At 45.2% G+C, this 19,838-nt stretch overlaps 1 protein-coding gene across 3 annotated transcripts in view; it reads left to right on the forward strand.

Annotated features, from left to right (window-relative positions):
- Positions 1-19,838, forward strand: part of adamtsl3 (ADAMTS-like 3) — a 210,193-nt gene that overhangs the window by 166,278 nt on the left and 24,077 nt on the right. For all 3 annotated transcript variants that reach the window (XM_086289669.1, XM_086289753.1, XM_086289837.1), the window contains exons 16-20: positions 2,261-2,544; positions 3,190-3,319; positions 13,292-13,502; positions 13,591-13,770; positions 16,832-16,985. In XM_086289669.1, the coding sequence (XP_086145795.1) occupies positions 2,261-2,544; positions 3,190-3,319; positions 13,292-13,502; positions 13,591-13,770; positions 16,832-16,985 (959 nt within the window). The remainder of the gene's footprint in view (positions 1-2,260; positions 2,545-3,189; positions 3,320-13,291; positions 13,503-13,590; positions 13,771-16,831; positions 16,986-19,838) is intronic.

Below are 19,838 nucleotides of genomic sequence, written 5' to 3' on the forward strand. Positions count from 1 at the left end.
AGCTCACACACACCTCAAACACTTGGCAGACACACATTTGCTCATCAAAGACTTTGCAAACACGCTCTTGAAACACCTCCCGTGCACGCGCCCTCAGCGGGCGCCAACAAATCGTCTTCGCACGCAGCCAAGCTAATCTTATCTGAGCCACGTTAATTTGGTGAGCATGTGAGGCTCATACTGGAAACGAGGTAATTACACCGCGTGCTGCAAAAAGCATATTAAAGGGGAGAAACACGTACTGTTAACACCGACTGCGATGCTCATCGGGTCTCTTTGCATTTATCCATTCCACCTGAGCACAGCACAGCCGACAGCAGCATAGATATAAACATGACCACACCCTTGCATTATTAGGGGCGTGGCCTCTGTGACTGACAGGTGGATGGTGACACAGGCTTCACCTGAGCTGCACATCTGGACTATGTTTGTGCTGTTGGAGCCTTTTTGGGATCATTATATGGCTGCTGTGAGGTTAGCCGCACTAACAGATTGTCCAGGAAGTCTGAGCTCCAGCTTGGGTGAAATAGCAGGACTGTGTCTGTGGATGCAGCTTCATAAGCTAGTTAGCATTAGCATTACAGATAATGAACTCCCAGACCTGTAAATCATTTGTGGGACGCACCACAGACGCCAGAGGATTACCCAGAAGTCCTGCAGTCACGCCTCGGTGCGGTGGATCTGTTCATGCAGACGAGGCGTCTTTAATGTTGTGGCTGATCGTGTACATATACCGTGGTTTTATCAATCCAGCCTGATCGCAGCTATATTCTGCATTTTTCCCTCCTTATTTCTGCACGTTTCCGTCTCACCTGTCAGACGGTGACTGAGCTCTAACCTACCTCCCAGTCACAGAACTCTGTCTAAATATATGCCACCTCCCCTCCAGGGAGCTGAGAGTCTGGCCTCCAGGGAACGTATCTCTCTGCTTATTTGTCTTAACAAGCTCACGGTCGCACATTTCCTGCTGTGCATCTGTCAGTCAGCAGCTCCAGTTATTATTCTTCGCTTTACTGCCAGGCAGCAGCGGCGTTGGCTGTTTCCTCAGCACGACGGTGTGTTTGTCCATCATATTATCTGCTGCACATAGACAGAGTTGTGTGTGCCGGTTTTACGCGTTCACTTGATTCCATAAATGACTGTAGAGTGAAAAAAGGGGAATCACTTCAAATGCTTTATTTTTCCTGCAAATGATTTTCAAACTCAGGCTTCGCTCTGGGATCTGTGAATATCGTTCACTTCGACAGGCGTTATTGATGAATCTTTGGAGGTTGGACAATGTGAAATTCAAAAAAGAAACTCAACACGATATTCATGGATTCGATATGGAAGCTACGATACAACAACCTTCATATCACAGCTGAGTCACAGTTATAGAAACGTAAAACTTAATGTTGAATTTATCAGAAACATTTCCTCTCTGGAATTTTCCATTTCTTTATTGGCCCAAAGTTCCCGCCCAGCAACAAGCTCCCTTTACTGCTGCTTTTCCTCAAAGTACCTCAAACCTGCATTATCTGTAGTGACCAGCAGGGGGCGCCCCCTCTGGAAAACAGCATGTCAACCACATGTTGTTAGCCAGTGAGTGAGCGGCGTCCTCGCTCATCACGTCCAGTTTGCTGGCAACGATGTAAATGCTCCGCCTGAGGCTCCACTCACCAGTGGGCGATGTCACGGTGATGTCACGGCCTACAGTCGAGAGGCTCAAGCGAATGATCTCACCATACAACACGCAATGACACAGAAACAACACGTACATGTTGTCGTGTAGGAATGGTGAAAACACACTTTTATATTAGAAATATGTATAAATACGCAGACAAAACAATCCTGAAAAACTGAATCTGTGGACGTCTGGCAAATCAGTTATTCAGGTTTTAAAGGTGGGTTTAGAGTGGGTGTGCTAATTTAATTTATCTTCTATTTTTGCTTAAAAATGTTGAGAGTGACCAGAAATATCAGGATGATGAGCACACAGATTAACACACATATGTAAGCATGATTATAGCAGTCACACATGTAAGTGGTCACCCAGCAAAGGTCCATTCAAGCCAAAGACGTTTAGCTTTAGTTAACTGTGATGTCTTTGGTGCAAATAAAATATTCATCACACTCTAAAAATGTTAAATGAATAAATTGCAGATGCAAGCTAAGCTCGTAACAAAAAAAAGGTTGGAAATGAGCTTTGCAGACATTGAAGTGACCACGTGACGTCACCACTGAAGGACTTATTGGAGACTTTTGCTCTCGTCCTGTGCAGATTCATACCCGGGCCCTGGTCCCCCTGCAGCACCACCTGCGGCCCTGGCAGGCAAACTCGGGAGGTGAAATGTCAGGTGCTGCTCACTTTCACCAAGACAGAGGTGGACCTTCCAGAGGAGGAGTGTGGCGGGGACAGGCCCCAGCTGGAGAGGCCCTGCAACCACGGGCCGTGTACCAGAGCCACCGCAGTCCGAGACCACGGTGCTCCTTTGTTCCAGGCTGACGACCTGCACAGCTGGGACTTCAGAGGCTTCACTGCCTGCTCGGCCACGTGTGCTGCCGGTGAGGTTTGCCGATCGGATGCTCGCAGCTGAAATGCTGATGCTTCTTCTAAGATAAGATAAGATAAGATAGAACTTTATTAATCCCTCGGGTGGGTTCCTCTGGGGAATTCGACTTCCAAAAAAAGCACAGCAACGACCGAAGTTACAGTTACAGAACTGTTTTATATATATATATATACACACACACACACACACACACACACACACACACACACACACACACACACACACACACACATATATATAAATACAGAGACAAATATAAATAAAATATACAAAGGGGATAAATAGAATAAATAGGAATAAAAAATAAAAATACAAGTGAATTGCACATTTCAAGTATTGAGTCTATTGCACTGTTGACTATTTACAAAAAGTATTGCACAAGGTATTGTACAGTGAGGTGAAGAGGCACTACAGCTTAGTTGTTCCCCCCTCCTTTGTCCTCCTGTTTCCCCTCCCTCTCCCCTCCAGAGAGGAGTTAAACAGTTTGATGGCGTGTGGGACAAAGGAGTTTTTAAGTCTGTTAGTTCTTGTCTTGGGGAGAAGCAACCTGTCACTGAACAGACTCTTCTGGTTGTTTATGGCCGTGTGCAGAGGATGCCCAGCATTCTAAACATTTTTCTGTATTTCCTCTGCCCAGGCAAGCAGACAGCAGTGGTGAGGTGTGTGAACAGGAAGCAAGATGAGGAGGTGGACGACGCTCTGTGCGATCCATCCAGCAGGCCGTCGGTAATGATCCGCATCTGTAACCCTGAGCCGTGCCCCCCAAGGTAAGAGACCGCAAGGTCACCGAAGACACGGAGAAAGCTCACAGTCTGCATGAGCAGAATACAGCGATGGGGCTGAAAGCTGAAGCATTTGTGCATCACAAGCATGAATATTAGTGCTTCTTCAGTCAAGGAAGAAGGGCGGGGTTGCTTTTTAATAGCTGTACTAGCAGCTACAGCTGCCTGTGTCAGGCCACGCCCCTAATAATGCAAACATTAAGCCTTAATACAAAACAGCTGTGTTACAAAAACATTCTCCCCCCTGTACAGGTGTCATGAAGGGGGAAACTGTCTATAGACAGGGCTGCACATAAGTGCTCTGCAGGTGCACATTCGCTGTCAAAATAAAAGACGCGCACCAGATAAGACGTTGCAACGCGCGTTTGCGTACATAAGATTTTCTGGAGGAGGACAGACATTTGTTTAGAACTCTTAAAGATGTCGAATGTGCACCTGCAGACCACTTATGTGCAGCCCTGTGTACAGAGACCAAACTATGTGCATCAGGCTGTAAACAGCCTCTGCTGGACATTAGTGGAACTGCAGCTTTGGGGGATTTCCGTGTGTTTGCTTCATCTGTCAGCTCTGCTCTGCATACGTGGGTAAAGGTTCAGCAGTGATGGCAGTTTATGCAGGATACTCTGTCCCTTATAAAAAGTATCTTCAGGAAAATAGCAAGAAAACCTTTTTTTTCACAGATGTCATCATGTGAACAGCAAGTGTTGCTCACATTAAAACCATAAGATGCAGTTCTGTCTTTAAGCTCTCGAGCTGCTAGATGTCGACGTTTGATTGAGATGAATAATCAGAGGAGCCAGTGTCTCTTCACCAGCAGACGCTCTCGAGCAGAAATAACCACAGCCTTGGCCTCTGCGACGCGTTGGAGTGTTTACAGCTGAATTTTCTGTCCTCTGTAATTTGTGCGCTTGGCTGCCGGTCAGCCTTTGAGCAGAATATCCAATGCTGGCTCACATCACCTGCTGGGCTCCTATTGGCTCACAGAGAAGAGTTTCTGGAAAACCTTTCTGATTTCAATTTTATGACTTCCACAAACAGCGTGTGCATTATTGAAGCCACGCGCTTTCCAACAACCAAAGACAGATTTGACTCTGCAGTAAAGAGCCTGGTCACAGACATCAGTACGATTAGACACACACACACCATACACACTGATCGGTGTTAGTTAAATCATTACTGTACATGTGAAGGGTGTGTGTTCATGTGTGAGGGTGGGCGGTTCCTTCGGCTCCGTCTTTAACAGGGTCACGAATGAGCCTCCACTAACAGTTTACAGTCATATTTCTCCACACTGACCTCTGACTTCATATAAAATGCAGCGACTTCAGTGTTTTATCCTGTTTCATTCAAATACAAATTCACGGGAAACTTGTGGTTTGTTGCATTCTGCCTCGAAATATCACAGTGACGAGTTTTGTTGTTCCGATCAGTTAATTCTGGTATGATGTTGAAAGAAGCTCCAAAAACGAAGGCGGAGCAACAACAATGAAGCTTTTATTGAGCTGATAAAGTCCGGAGGCTGGTTCAGTCAAAGCTGGGATCCAGGGAACGTCTCCAGAAAGCTGCTTTAACAAACTCCCACTGCATCAGCTCCCAGTTCAGGGACAGGAACGACGGGAAACTCATCCAGTCGACTTTGTGTGTCTGTGCATGAAAGTGTGCCATCATCAGTGGAGCTGTGCTACGAGGATTCACCATGGCGACGGGTACATAAACAGCAGAGCCTCCGTTAGGCAAAACGTGTTTCAGTGAAGATACGTTAACTCCACCAGTTATCCAACCTGAACAGATGATGATGCTGGATTCCTGCCACAGACTTATTACAGTCATGTTTACACAGGCGACAGGATCTGAACATTAAAATGTAGATCAAACAGATAAGACGCCGCGCCCTCCTCATAGACCTCTGGCTTTAAAGTCATTTTCAGAGCCTGTGATGATGATGGAAACGATGTCTCAGGTCAAACGGCTCAAATGCCTACTGTACACTTAAAACCCAGTGTAAGGCTGTCACAACACATTCAGGTGATCTGTCAGCTGGATCCAAACCCACCTCCAGTCACCTGCAGCCTCTGTGACCTGTACCAGGATGGATCCGTCGGTGCGACTGATCAGCTTCACACAGATGTGTTGAAACGAACGAGGGCGAGTTTTTAACTCCACGTGCTTCATGGAAAACGTTCCAAAGCATGAAACTTGGTACAAATTTGTGTATTTGTGCGTTCCAACATATGGCTCTATTTTTTTTGCTGCGCCTTAATGAGATGTGAAAGCAGAGAGGCTGGAACGCTGATGTCAGCAGTCTAGACTGACGGAGGAGATAAGGCTGTGCCAGCCCGTCTCTGAATCACCACCGCAACCCTGTGGACGAGGCGCCGGGCGCTCTGCGTACGGTCTGATTTCAGAAGAACAGAGAGTGAGATGATGCTCGCTTATTTTGAAACCGAAGCTCGTTCTTGTTTTAAGCTCAGTAGAGGAAAGCTCAGATGAAGATGTGGATTAGAGCCGGGAGTGCAGCGAGAGTTTGCGGGCCGATGTAATCGCCCTGTTTACTGAATAAACACAATAAGACGGCCGGGCTGCGGTGAAGCGTCCGGGAACACCGGCAGGCTGCTGAGCACCGAGGGACGCTCCTGCTGATGTCAGAGCAACACACACTAAACAAAAAACATATAATTATATAACACAGTGTGTTGGCGCACACACATGCTGCATCAACCCAAAGACACGTCAGTTATTTACTGTTGAATATTAAACACACACAGTCGCGCTTTACTGTAAATTCCCACAGAGCATCGAACATGTGACGCAGGAGCCAGAGCTGCCTCAGCATCCGTCGACAGTCACGATGGATGTTTGCAGGTCTTTGTTCTCATATTCCTGAGAATCTATTGAAGCATCATAACCGGCTGAGGGAGGCTCAGCCTCTACATCAGCGGCCCCCGACCTTTCTGCGCCACCGACCGGTTTAATGTCACAGACCGGCCTTTAAGGGTCTGCAGATAAATACAACAAGATAAAAGGATACGACCAAGACAAAAACTGTGGATTCGCCTTTATAATAAACAAAAATTTACTGTGTAATTGTGTAACTTTATGAGCAGCTTCCTCTTGAAATAAACTCATTGAACGTAATCCTCATTCAGTGTTGTTCAGAAGAAAAGGAAATCATTGATATTGTTGGGAAATCACAAACAAACAGGTCTACAGACTTTGATGACATTGATATGGAAATCGTTAAGAAAGTTATCAATGGCATTCCAAACCTTTAACATACATTTGCAATTTGTCTCTACAAACTGCTGCAGTCCCAACACAAATGAAAACAGCTAAAGTAATACCACAGTTTAAAAGGGAGATAGACACAAATTCACTTTCACAATTTTCAAAAATACTGGAAAAAGTTTTCATTAATAGACTTGACAAATTTATAGATAAACACAAAATAATAATGGACAGTCGGTGTGGTTTCAGACCAAACAGATCACCATCCATGGCTTTAATGGAACTAATTGAAAATATCACCAATAATACAGATCAAAGACAGTTGGTGTTTTCATTGACCTAAAAAAAGCTTTTGACACAATCATGAACTATTACTTGATAAGCTGGAGTATTGTGACATTAGAGGAGTGGTGCTAGAGTGGGTCAGGAGTTATTTGAGAGACAGGCAACAATTTGTGAAGCCTGGCGATTATCAGAGTGCCTGGGGTCAGTGCTGGGACCAAAGCTGTTTATCCTCTACATCAATGATATATGTAAAACATCTGATATATTACAGGTTATTTTATTTGCAGATGATACAAATATTGTTTGTGCTGGAGAGAATTCACAGCAGCTTTTTTTGTCACACAAGAAATGATTAAACTGAAAACAAGGTTTGACAGAAACAAGTTTTCACTAAATTTGAATAAAACTACATTTATGTTGTTTGGAAACTGTAAAAAAGATGCTGGAGCGAAATTGTTGATAAATAATGTTGAAGTAAGTTTCTCATACAAAATTTCTGGGTGTGATAATAGACAACAAAATCTGCTGGAAACCTCACATGAAGCATATACAAGCTAAACATTTTTTGCCTTCCAAATCACTCCAGGTACTTTACTGTACACTTACACTGCCATATTTGGCATATTTACTGTGTGGAAATCTGGGAAATGCACACCAAACTTCACTTCAGCCATTATGAAAAAAGCAATCAGGATGATTACTGAAGCAGGATTTAGAGACCACACTAACATTACGTTTATGACGTTTATGGATCTTGTAAAGTATAAAACTGCAAAAATTATGTACAAAGCCAGATACAATATGTTACCAGGAAAAGAACAGAGGATGTTTTTGACAGAGAAGGGGACAATTAAACCTGAAGACTCGAACAAAGGTTAAAACCTTTTGTGTTGCCGTTTGAACAGTTTTTCTGTGGACCTACAGCAACGTTCAAGCATTAGTCAGCTCATAAAGATGTTTCGAAAACTGCTTTTGGAAGAATGTGAAACTGATAAAGTTGATGAGCCATTGTTTATGTAACTATGCTATCTATCACTGTAGCTATGTTAATACTAGAGATGGACCGATCCGATATTACGTATCGGTATCGGTCCGATACTGACCTAAATTACTGGATCGGATATCGGAGAAAAATAAAAAAATGTAATCCGATCCATTAAATATCACGAAAGCACCTCACAAAACTTGCAACACGCCGTAACTCACCTCAGAACGTTAGCACGTCGGAGCAGTATGCATCACGTGATAGAGCGGCTGTGGCATGCGGGACCTGTCGGTGGTCTGGATAGCATGTGGAGCTTCGCTAGCAACCCGGCATTTCATCTCCGACAAAGTTATCCCGAGAGAAGTAAAGCAAGTGTGTAAGTCCATCTCTGAATGTTTGTAAAGCATTCCTGCGTTAAGCTTAACAAGCGACTGCCTCTCGCTCTCCGGCTGCTACTTCAATCATGAAACTGCTTAACGATCAGCTGATCGGCTTTTCTGTCGCGAGTCCGTGACTCTAGTTTGCTTTTGGCCCACTTTGCACCAGAAAGAGCAAACCAGCGGCTGAACAACAGCAGCACGTTTAAGCTTGATCAGCTGTTGTTAGAATGTATTTAATATTACTTTCTACTCGAGGATCTTTTTCTACGTAGCTGACGCTGGTAACTGTGCAGGGGCGGATCTAGCAAAGTTTAGCCAGGGGGGCCGATAGGGCATGAACAGGGAAAAGGGGGCACAAAGACATACTTTTCTTTCTTATTCTCATTTAAAATGTCGAGCTTTTAATAAATAATTATCTGACACCCAAAGTTTTAATTTGATGTAAAATGAATAGAAGTCAATTACTGTATATAGTGACTATTAAGTCTAATATATATACCCTAGTAAGCTATAGTACTTTTTACTTTGGGAAGGTACCATCTGTGCAGTCTGCAATTTTGTTGAAGAAAGATGTTGAATCTATTTAATATTTCTTGAAAAATAATTGATTTCTGTGCATTTTTTTTCACACTGCATCAAATTAAGGTTGATTACGTCGATTAAGCATCATGAGGTGGAGCGTGAGGGGTGGTTCCCTATTTTTTATTTATTTATCTTTGTTGTTGCTTGGAGTTGGAACCCTATTAGTTAGGTTGCTTAATATTTATGCTAAGTACTCTTTAAAATACCAGAATAGGGAGGATGGTGTAGGTTTAAGTTTATTAGATTGATCAGTATTGCTGAACTATGAAATATTTTTTTTTGCATACAGGTATAACAGAATAGCTTTAGTGTAGTTGTTGTTTTAAACTTGAGTATGAACTTATACAAAATGCAGCAAGATATTTAAAAAACAGTTTTGTTGATTAAAAAACACTATATCGGATTCATATCGGTATCGGCAGATATCCAAATTTATGATATCGGTATCGGACATAAAAAAGTGGTATCGTGCCATCTCTAGTTAATACATGTCCTTCATTCTTGTTTGCTTTGTGGGGTAAGTGATGACGGGAATCAGGGGTAACAATGAACAGTGGGATTCAATAGAACTAATACGTATGTTATACTTCTTCCTACTCCATTTCAGACTTAATCATTGTAATTTCATTTAGACTATTTTATTTCATGTATTTTCTATTTTTGTTTTGTTTGAGCACATACGTGTGTGTATTTACATACATATTCCTGTGTGTACATGTAAATGCATCCTCCTCTCTGCCCCTTAATGCTCTCTGGTCGCTATGGTAACGTGCAAATATTTCTTTCAAAATAAGACACACAGCTACAACACGGGAAAGACCCAGGGAAACCGAGTTAAGGATAAAAACCCTGAAAACCATAAATTTCACACCGAGCCTCAGCTCCCACGGCCCGGCACCAAATGGCCACGGCCCGGCCTTTGGCCCGGGGGTTAGGGACCGCTGCTCTACATCATCACACCAGCAGCACCAGGCTGACCAGAAGGTTCCCAGCTGAGCCTGCGCTGCACTGTTTTCAACAGCCTTACACATGGAGTAAGCAAAGTCCAGCTCTGCCAAAGTGCCATTAAGCACAGGAAATGATGAGCACACAGTGGCCTCACAGTATATCCTGTATATCCAGTGTCGTTAACAGCAGTTAGAAGCCTTCACATGTGTTTGTTGTAACATTAGTGAGAGGATGAAGCCAAAAACACATCTCAAACACACAAATCTGCTTCACATTGTTCTCAGTTTTACACTTTGATTACATATTCTGATTATGACCCGTTTTCTGAATCCCAACAAGCGTCATGTGCTCCTGATATTCAGCCAGCAGCGTGAGTGGGTGTGTGAGCTCTAAGTTTCCAGCACATTTCCAGGCACCGGATGGATGTTTGCCCGTCCAGTAGTCTTACAAACTGATTCACACGCAGTGATTTATCTCTCCCTCCTCCTCTAATGGACATTTACAGGAAGCAGCTGCAGAGTGCAGGCGCGCACACACACACACACACACACACACACACACACACACACACGATTTCAGAGGACGGTGCATCATAGATTCATTCGGAGACTTACCTTAACCTTAAAATGTCTTCACATTAAAATGTGATGATTTATGTTTTGCTGACTTGCTTTTTCTGCTCATAACATGATTGTGTGAACAGATTTAGGTCCCTACAACATGAGTAATACCCCTCACTCCCGGGGTGTAGCCCGCTGCCTGAGTTTGGGAGTCCAGCAGCGAGAGCGCGGGGAGGTGGAGAACCTCCCCTATTCCCTCTTCTGCTGTGTCTATAACTCTCTCCCACTCAGCCTGTGCATGTGACTGCTATACATCATTCTCCTCAGCTGGGATTCGTGTCTCTCCCTGTGGTTTCTCTGACCTTGTGAACTGAAAGAACACCATAAAGACACCTGCGCTCTGTATGAGGTCGGTGTGTAGTTTGTGGTCCACCGCCGTCAGCAGTCAGGTCGGACATTTGGGAATAATCTTGTATCCCACACAGTGAGAGTGGATTATGCAGCCTTGTCCTTGTTGGGGTTTTTGTGCAGCAAATAACTGAGACCAGCAGCTCAAAACATTATCTGTGAAGTGAAAAATACTGTGATGAAAAAAATAAAGGAACGCTTTGAAAACACGTGAGACCTCAACGTGAAAACAATCATGCGGGATATCTATACTGATATGGACCTGGGAATGTGAATAATCAAAATACAGAGGGCTGAAAAAATGATGCAGCAGGCGAGTCACATTTGTTCACATTGCAGCAGCTCAAAATGATACTCAGTAGTTTTTAGGGCCCCGGGAGCTTGTGTATAAGCCTGATAATGTCAGGGCATGCTCCTAATGTGACAACAGATGGTGTCCTCCCAGATCTGGACCAGAGCACCACTGAGCTCCGGGTCTGAGGAAACATAACATCCCAGAGGTGTTGTGTTGGATTTAGGTCAGGTGGACGTGGGGGGAAGTTAATGGATCAGTTCCTTCATCCTCCAGGAAAGCAGCAGAGAGACAAATGAACACAAATGCCAATCAGGCTCCACAATGCTGGGCCCTCCCCTGGTTGGGCCCTCCCCTGGTTGGGCCCTCCCCTGGTTGGTCCCTCACCTGGTTGGTCCCTCACCTTGTTGATCCCTCCCCTGGCTGGGCTGTCCATCTGGCTTACTGACAACCCCTGACCAGTCGCTCACTCTTGGTGAGCTTCCTTTCCAAGCTGACAGTTCAGCTTGTCTAATGGTTTGGTGGTTTTGCACAGGACTTGGTCTCAGGCTGGTTGTCACGATGTGTTTAAGGAACTTTGCCGCTCGTAGTCTCTTAATAGCTGTTAGTCCCATGTTGAGGACAGGATGCCTGCGGCGGAGTGTACAACTTGGCTTCTCCCCAACTCAGGTGATGCTTGCTGACCGAAGCTGCTCCGATGGCCCACAGTGGGCATGTTGGTGACTCTACTTTCCCCACACGTGTAGATTTGGTGGTTGAGAAAAACTGAATCTTAGAAGTTACCTGATCACAGGAGCATGTCACACAGGTATCACTCTTTCTGAGCTCAGTACTGACGCTCGTGGGTAACTGGGATCTGGGTGTAAACCCGCTTCGGTTCCTCAGGGTTTCCCAATCGAGTCATCAGTGCAGTGACATGAGAGAAGCAAAGCAAAACTCAACACTAAACTAAATCTCTTCCTGCTGCGCCAAAGCACACAGAAGAGCTTGAAAAAGACACAAACTGATAAATCATCAGGTCAACCAAGCAAAAGCCCAGATGTTACTGAGCTCATTATCTCTACACAAAACAGTGTGACGACTTTTTTAAATGTGTTATTACAGTTATAGAAAATGCATACATTTACACTGCGTTCCACATCATTATGCATGCGACATTTCAATTAGTTTTTGCTTGTGTTACTCTCACATCTTCTGAGATAACTGCTGTCAGCGTCAGATGGGGTTTTAATTAATTTGTCAGGTCCTGTTAATTATAGAGAAACCTCCTTAAAGAGGTCGTTCAGCTTTATTAAGAGAATCACAGTTTTCGGGCAGCGTGTGGAGAGAGAGATCTGTCTGAAGTTAAAATGAGGTGAATAGTGCAATGTCTGGCAAGACACATGAAAAGCCGAGGTCATCAAACTGTGAATGGAGTTAGTCACGGCACAGATGAATAAAAGTCTTTTAAAGAAAGTTTCTGTGTGAGAAATTCAAGCAGATATATTCTGTTCATGTCTGGCTCAACATTTGGATTCATGGACTTTGCTTTGCATGATTCACAGTTCAAAGTAATCCTTCTTTATCTGATGCTGGCCTCAGTGCAGCCCCTCAGTTCATCCTCTGTCTGGTATAATTTGGTTTAGCTCCTCCCCCTTTATAGTCATCCTACCTTTATGCCAATTTTGTTTGGCTGCCCCTCACACACTAAAAATGAGGTGGGTGGGGCTTCAGTCCAAAGCCTCTGGCTCCTCCCACCTGAGCACTGACTGTCACGCCTCCCGCCACACAGTTGTGAGCCTGTGCATCAGTGCAACCACATGATTGGCTCATAGGTTTCTGGTCTGGCTGTTGATTGGCTCTTCAGCACCGTCCATGCAGTTAGAGATCTCCTTCTGACCGCACAGAGCAGATTTATGAGGAACAAGCTTGTTGTTCACCTGCAGCTTGCTGTATGCGTGCGGTGCATGCATCATCATAACACAACACATCTGTGAAGTTTTGTTTGAGTGCTCAGCTGATGCAACATCAGACATGTTTTACATAACCGACGCGCAGCACGGCTCTGCATCGTGATTAACGGCACCTAAAAATGATGCTGGACAGAGTGAGAGTGTTTCATCTCCCCCACATGAGATGCCAACATACCTGAAGCCTCTCGTCTCTTTATTTGCAGTACCTGAGTATTCTAGTGTGTTTGATCATACTTTTACAAGGTGACACAGAGGCGTCTTTTAATCCTTTGATTAACTCTGTTGCTTCAAGGATTGAGCTCGCCTCTTTCGCTGTCTGAAGCTCCGTCTCTCTCGCCAGGTGGGAGGTGACGGCGTGGACGGGCTGCTCTGCGTCCTGCGGTGTCGGCATACAGACCAGGAGCGTGTTTTGCATGCGTCTTTTGTCCGTCGACCAGCAAGATATTCAGACTATTTCAGAGGACGCGTGCACGGATTTCCGACCTGCCATCCTGCAGCCCTGCAACCAGGTGGACTGTCCTCCAGCCTGGGAGACCGAGGCCTGGCAGCAGGTACGGACTTTCTGAGCGTGTGTGTACGGAGGGTGATTAATGCCCTGTCTTTCTACCTCCTCGCTCTTCTTCTGCTTCCTCCCTCCAGTGCTCCCAGACCTGTGGTGATGGTGTTCAGGTGCGGAAGGTGTACTGTAAGCAGCTCCTGTCCACGGGGGCCTACAGGTGGCTGGGGGACGACGCCTGCCAGGTAACCAAGCCCGCTACAAACAGAGGCTGTGGCAATATGGACTGTGTGCCCTACACAGCAGGAGGAGAATGGGGAAAGGTGAGCACACAGTGCAGAAATGTCATATTGTTTTTTCATATTGTGCAACGTCTGATTTAAGCTGCAGCTGGATTGTACTGCCAGTGTCTTTAATTAGAGTTAGATTAAACAGCTTCAGCAGCAATCAGAGTGCAGTAGATGGGCAGGAAGCGTGCTTAGAGGCAGGCCTGACCAACCAGAGGTCTGTGCAGGCGAGCAGGGTTAGGACTCACAAACCCAGCCTGGAGCTTGTTTTGGAGAGACAAGACCATTAAGCATGAAACCATCACATGTGGTCTTTGTCTTTTCTTCACGAGCACTGGTAAGAAACCCTTTGCTTGTTTGCTTGCAAACATTGATATAGTGATGTCATCCTAAAAAAGGAGCGTGAGCTTTTTCTCCGCCTCAGTATTTCAGTGATTCGGGTTAAAATATGGTCGATACGTTTTGATTTTTTTTTTACAAATCAATTTTGGTGGTTGCCATGGTAACACATTCCTGCTGAAGAGCCAGGCTGGTTCAGGTTCAGCCCCTCAGGTAGATTTGTTTTGCAGTTAGAGAAGCAGGCAACCGTTCTGCAGACATCAAACTCAGACAGCGAGCGGAAAGAAAATAAACGGGAGGAAAGAGCTTAAAGAACAAGAAAGGCAACAAATTATAAACACTAATACTATAAATACACCGATTCACATTAAAAATGAATAAATGGAACAGACATGTGAACAGTTTGCTATAGCTTAACCAGATGAACTATAACAGCTGGGACAAAACTGTTTCAGGCCAATAAAACACAGCTTCAAAGAAGTGCTGTCTGCCAAAAAAGTACAAATCTGAGTCCAGGAACAAATCAGTCACTTTTTCATGATTTCAGGTTTTGCCGTATCCTCCCACTTTATTTATGCTAACACACTGGCAGGTAGACTGGGCCACTGAAAACCATCTGATTGCAGATGTTTGAGGTAACTAGAGCCAGATGTGGGTGTGCTGAGCTCGATATGTACTGAAGGTCCTACACCAGTATACCTGACGCCCGCCTACTGGGGGGAAAACACACACCTGGTACCAACTTTCTAAAACTCATAATGTAACTTTATAACATGAACCATTTCTCACTGTGCAACAACCTAAAGTTATATAATGTTAACAGAGAAGGACCAACATTAGCCTTACACTCACAAACAGACCAGCTCTATTCTGCCAGCTCAACACTTACATCACCACGGACTGCCATTTGGCTTTTTCTACCTTTAAAACCCGGAGAGCAGCCAAATGGCTTTTAGCTAAGCTTTAGCTTCAGCCAAGTGGAAGCTAAATTGGCTAGTCATTCATATGTATATTAGGTTGTTAGTTGGGAATTCTGGAGGGAGGGGAGTGGGGGTGTGTGGATGAGGGGGTGGGGGAGCTGCTAAAAGCTGTGAACTTCCTTTTGTGTTTCATCTTGATGCATTCTCAATCATCCAGGGAAATAAATCTCCAAAAGTCACCAACTTGGAGTGTTTCAGTTTGCCATCTTAGGGAGAAATCAACACACATGGGTGTAGGTCCTTTGTTGCTGACATTTATTGATAAAAACAGTACAAAAAACCAACCATTTGTACACATATTTACAAATAATAATAAAAAGTGAGTGAGTACATTTCAACATTATACCAGTGGTCTGATTGATGCCACAATGGAGCAAATCGAGCAAAGACTGATAAGTTCGCTGCAATTTCCAGTGTGTGGGGATCATTGGTCACCAACTGCATCACGTGCTACAACCCTGGTCTACATATCACCGTTGATGAACAGCTTTTCCCATCAAAGACTCGTTGCTGTTTCCTGCAGTATATTGCAAGTAAACCTGACAAGTTTGGGATCAAGTTTTGGGTGGCTTGCGACCTAAAATCCAAGTACATTTGCAATGTCTTCCCATATCTTGGCAAGGACCCCAATCGTCCCACTGGGGAGAGACTTTCTGAAAATGTAGTAATGAGGCTGATGGAACCATTCCTAGACAAGGGCAGAAATGTTACCACGGACAATTTCTTCACATCGCTTTCACTTGCGCAAAAACTTCTTAGACTGAAAACCACCATCCTCGGCACAGTCAACAAGATTCGCAGGGAAATTCCTCAATCCACTAGTGGATTGGCTAGTCATTCATATGTAAATGTGGTGGAGCTTGCAAGAGAGTTGGCTCACTCTCATGTAGCTGAGAAGAAGGCAAGAAAAGAACAGTTGCTTCGGACACAACCCTCCACACCTAGTCCTGGAAAAAGAGCCATGTGTCAGGTCAAACACAAATGCAAGAACAATCATGCCACTGTGCGATGTGTTCACTGCTACAGATACACATGTGGTAAATGCAGACTACAGATACCATGGCAGTGCCAGGATTGTGAGTGATTGCTGAAAATGTTGAAATGTACTCACTCACTTTTTATTATTATTTGTAAATATGTGTACAAATGGTTGGTTTTTTGTACTGTTTTTATCAATAAATGTCAGCAACAAAGGACATACACCCATGTGTGTTGATTTCTCCCTAAGATGGCAAACTGAAACACTCCAAGTTGGTGACTTTTGGAGATTTATTTCCCTGGATGATTGAGAATGCATCAAGATGAAACACAAAAGGAAGTTCACCGCTTTTAGCAGCTCCCCCACCCCCTCATCCACACACCCCCACTCCCCTCCCTCCAGAATTCCCAGCTAACAACCTAATTTACATATGAATGACTAGCCAATTTAGCTTCCACTTGGCTGAAGCTAAAGCCTAGCTAAAAGCCTACCAGCCATTTGGCTGGTGGTGGGTTTTAAAGGTAGAAAGGTAGAAGCCTGGGACTCCTAGTGTCAATGGAATAAAATAATAGAATCTGAGTCTATTCTCTCTACAGGGCATATGTTACCACCTTCATTAAACTATCTATGGACAGTAATATAGGACAGTAATGTGCCAGGCATATCAAATATTCCAATGAATAAATTCCTTCTTCCCTCACTTTAACCACACCTGACAGGAGAATCAGCCAGTGTGACCCAGCCGGGGTCCTGCAGATCTGTCATGAACCTTTCTGCCGTGTCTAACGTTCCTCTGCAGTGCTCCGTGTCCTGCGGTTTGGGGATCCAGCGCCGGGAGCTGCTGTGCCTCCAGCTGACGGCGGCGGGCCGTCAGGTGACGGTGGCGAGGGAGCAGTGCTCGGGTTTACCGTCCCCGCCGCTCGTACGAACCTGCCGCATGATGGCCTGTCCCAGTAAGAGCACACAAACACGTCCGTCCTGTGGAAAAGACACTTTTCCTGTGACCATCTGTGCGGGACACTGGGTTTGATGCCTGATTTAATGCACATTTATTACACGCACACACTCGTGTTCAGGCTGTTTCACCTGCTTTGCCTTGGGCAAAGGCAGGTGACACGCCAGTTACATCAGTCACTTTAATTCACATAGACTGGTTATTAGACGGCGCTTTACTGCTCTAGATGAGCACTCAACAAACCTCATTCACCCATTCATACACAGAGTGCACGGAACTGCTCTTTTGGTGGTCTCCTTTGGGTGGCGCTGTCACTTGGTGTTCGCTCTCTCTGCGTATCACTTCCTGTTCCTGTTCCAACACAGTGTTTTTGTGTAGCCAGTTTAATTAAAAACTTACAGATAACTTCTTATTTCATAGTCTAATCTTCAGGTGCTTCATCCGAAGCCCACTCTGTGTGTTCACTCACTAATTTACAGTGACAGGGTTCGGCTAGCGTAGCTTAGCTTAGCTTAGCTTAGCGTAGCTTAGCTTAGCCGGCTCGCTAGCAGCATGGCCTTTTCACCTGTCCCTCCTGCTCATTGTGTCAGGTGTGTAGTTACTCCTCCACCTCCTTTAGCAGTAATGATACTTGTTATAAATGTAGTCTATTTGCAGCTCTAGAGGCCAGCATCACTGAATGGGAGACTCGGATTCACACCACTGAAAAACCCTTAGCTAGCCAGGCCCCTGTAGCCGGTGGTAGCGTAGGCCCCGCTAGCTGTCCCCCGGCAGACTGACCTGAGCAGCTGGGTAACAGGATGGCTGGGTGATGGTAGTCTTAAACAGAAGCCTCAGGTACACCAGCAACCTGTTTATGTGTCTGACTTTCACAGAAGGAGTTTGTGTCTAAGTGTGTAAGTGCTTTCTGTGTAACACTCAGTGAACGCATCGGGAGCAACTCTGGGCTCAGTGTCTTGCTCAAGGACACTTTGGTATCTGACCAGAGTCAGGGATTGAACCGCCATCCATCTGATCAGTAGATGTGTTTTTCTTTGCTTCTTGCCGTGATTTCTGCCACGTCAAAATATCTCCAGTATCCACAGATGATGCTGAATTTTACCCCCCTCTACGTACAGGGCCTGAAACTCTGAAAGCATGCTGATATCTCAGTACGAAGGTTAGATTTGTCAGTGCTTCCTTTAATATAAATCAGCTGATTGTGACGGGTCAGGTGGAATATGTTTTTCATGGATGAGGACCGGGGCGGCAGTGGGTAGCTCGAGGTCCTGGGTTTGAATCCACCATCTGCCCAGAGGCTTTCTGCGTGGTGTTTGCGTGTCGTCCTCGTGTGTGCATCAGAGCCAAACAGGTCAACTGGTGATGTGAGAACCTGATGTGACAGAAAAGGGTGGATGGATGTTGTTTATTGCGATATAAACTCTCTGTGAGGAGGACTGTCGCTGGGACATGGCAGATTACAGCTTGGTGAAACAGTCTCACCCTCGGGCCTCTGAGCAGTGTTTACAGCAGTGTATCAGGCCATCGTGTTTACTCTCTGAATGCTTGAAGGGAACTCGGACTGGCCAATCTTCACGCTAACACAGCGTGCTGTGCTTTGCCATATGCGTGCACGTATGCTGTGTGGGAAGCCTATGTGAAAATCACGCATCGGGTTCAGCAGCTGCTCAGTGAGTGCCGATGACTTCACGTGATGACTGCGGCCAAGCTGCAGGAGACGCCGCTCGCTGACGTCTGTGTGAAATAAACGCCTCGGTGTTGGTCCAACATCAGAGTCACCGTTTGATCTGTTTTTCTAATCCTCCGCGACTCGACTCGCCTGCACGCTGCACAACACGTGACTTAATGCCTCGCAAATGTCGCAGTGAGTCCTGAGAGTCCACGTGTGTTTCAGGAAATGTTTTTTCCAGCTGCCGCCTCGGATATTACCGCCTAATCAGAACGAAGGCCGAGGCCGGGTCAGTGGAAGAGTCCCAGTGTCTTCAGAGCAAACAGATGCTCGAGGTGACTCGATATAAACATGATGTCATGTATGAAATGTTTAAGGAGTTCTGAGAATCAGCTCATATAAATAAACCTTACCTGATTCAAACATGGCCGTCCTCCTTTTAGAGATCATCTTCTCAGGTGTGCACGGACAGCTTCTGCTCTTTTCAGATCTCTCTTCTTCGCCGTTGTGTCCTGGATCTGCTCAGGCGTGAACAAAGCTGAAGTGAACGAAGTTGCAGTAGATCTGGTGAATAAGACTGGCACGACGTGGCGCTCACCAAAGCTTTTTGCACCGCCCGCCTCAGAAGCCTTAAACTCTACATGTTCTTAACTTGATGAGAGGACCAGACAGACTGCTGCCGCTCTCATCTGAGAGCAGGGCCACAGAAAAAGCTCCCACACATCTGTGCCGTGAGATTTGTTGGACTCTCGTTGCTTCTGTTAGATCTGACGGACGTTTTGCATTTTTTCAGACTGGCCGCAGGGTGCTGACAGGAAAACCTGCTACTGTGTGTGGGAATGTTTCCTTTTGTGTGTGGAATTGTTGTTTATAATATCCTTCTGAGTTTTTAGGGAAGAACTGAACAAACAGCCCAGCACTGTGAAAACGAGCTGCTCCAATGAGCTCTCTGACTTTCCTCTGCAGGGAGGGAGAGATTATATTTCCATGTAAACTGGAGGGTGGGACATTTAGTGAATACATGACATTTTGTTTCAGTGAATATGACCTTCACTCTGTTTTTTATTGCTTTTACTGTAACTGGAGCACCATCAGTAACAACAGAATACGTAACAGCTGCCTGTTAAACGTCTTCCTCTCGCAGAGAATGATTCCTGCGTTTCAGCCTGTAGGAACACACGG

The sequence above is a fragment of the Aulonocara sp. 'chitande type north' Nkhata Bay genome, linkage group LG1 (assembly GCF_057382095.1).
Source record: "Aulonocara sp. 'chitande type north' Nkhata Bay isolate Kocher_YH1m ecotype deep benthic linkage group LG1, A_spYH_male_GT1.1, whole genome shotgun sequence".
NCBI classification, from domain to species: Eukaryota; Metazoa; Chordata; class Actinopteri; order Cichliformes; family Cichlidae; genus Aulonocara; species Aulonocara sp. 'chitande type north' Nkhata Bay.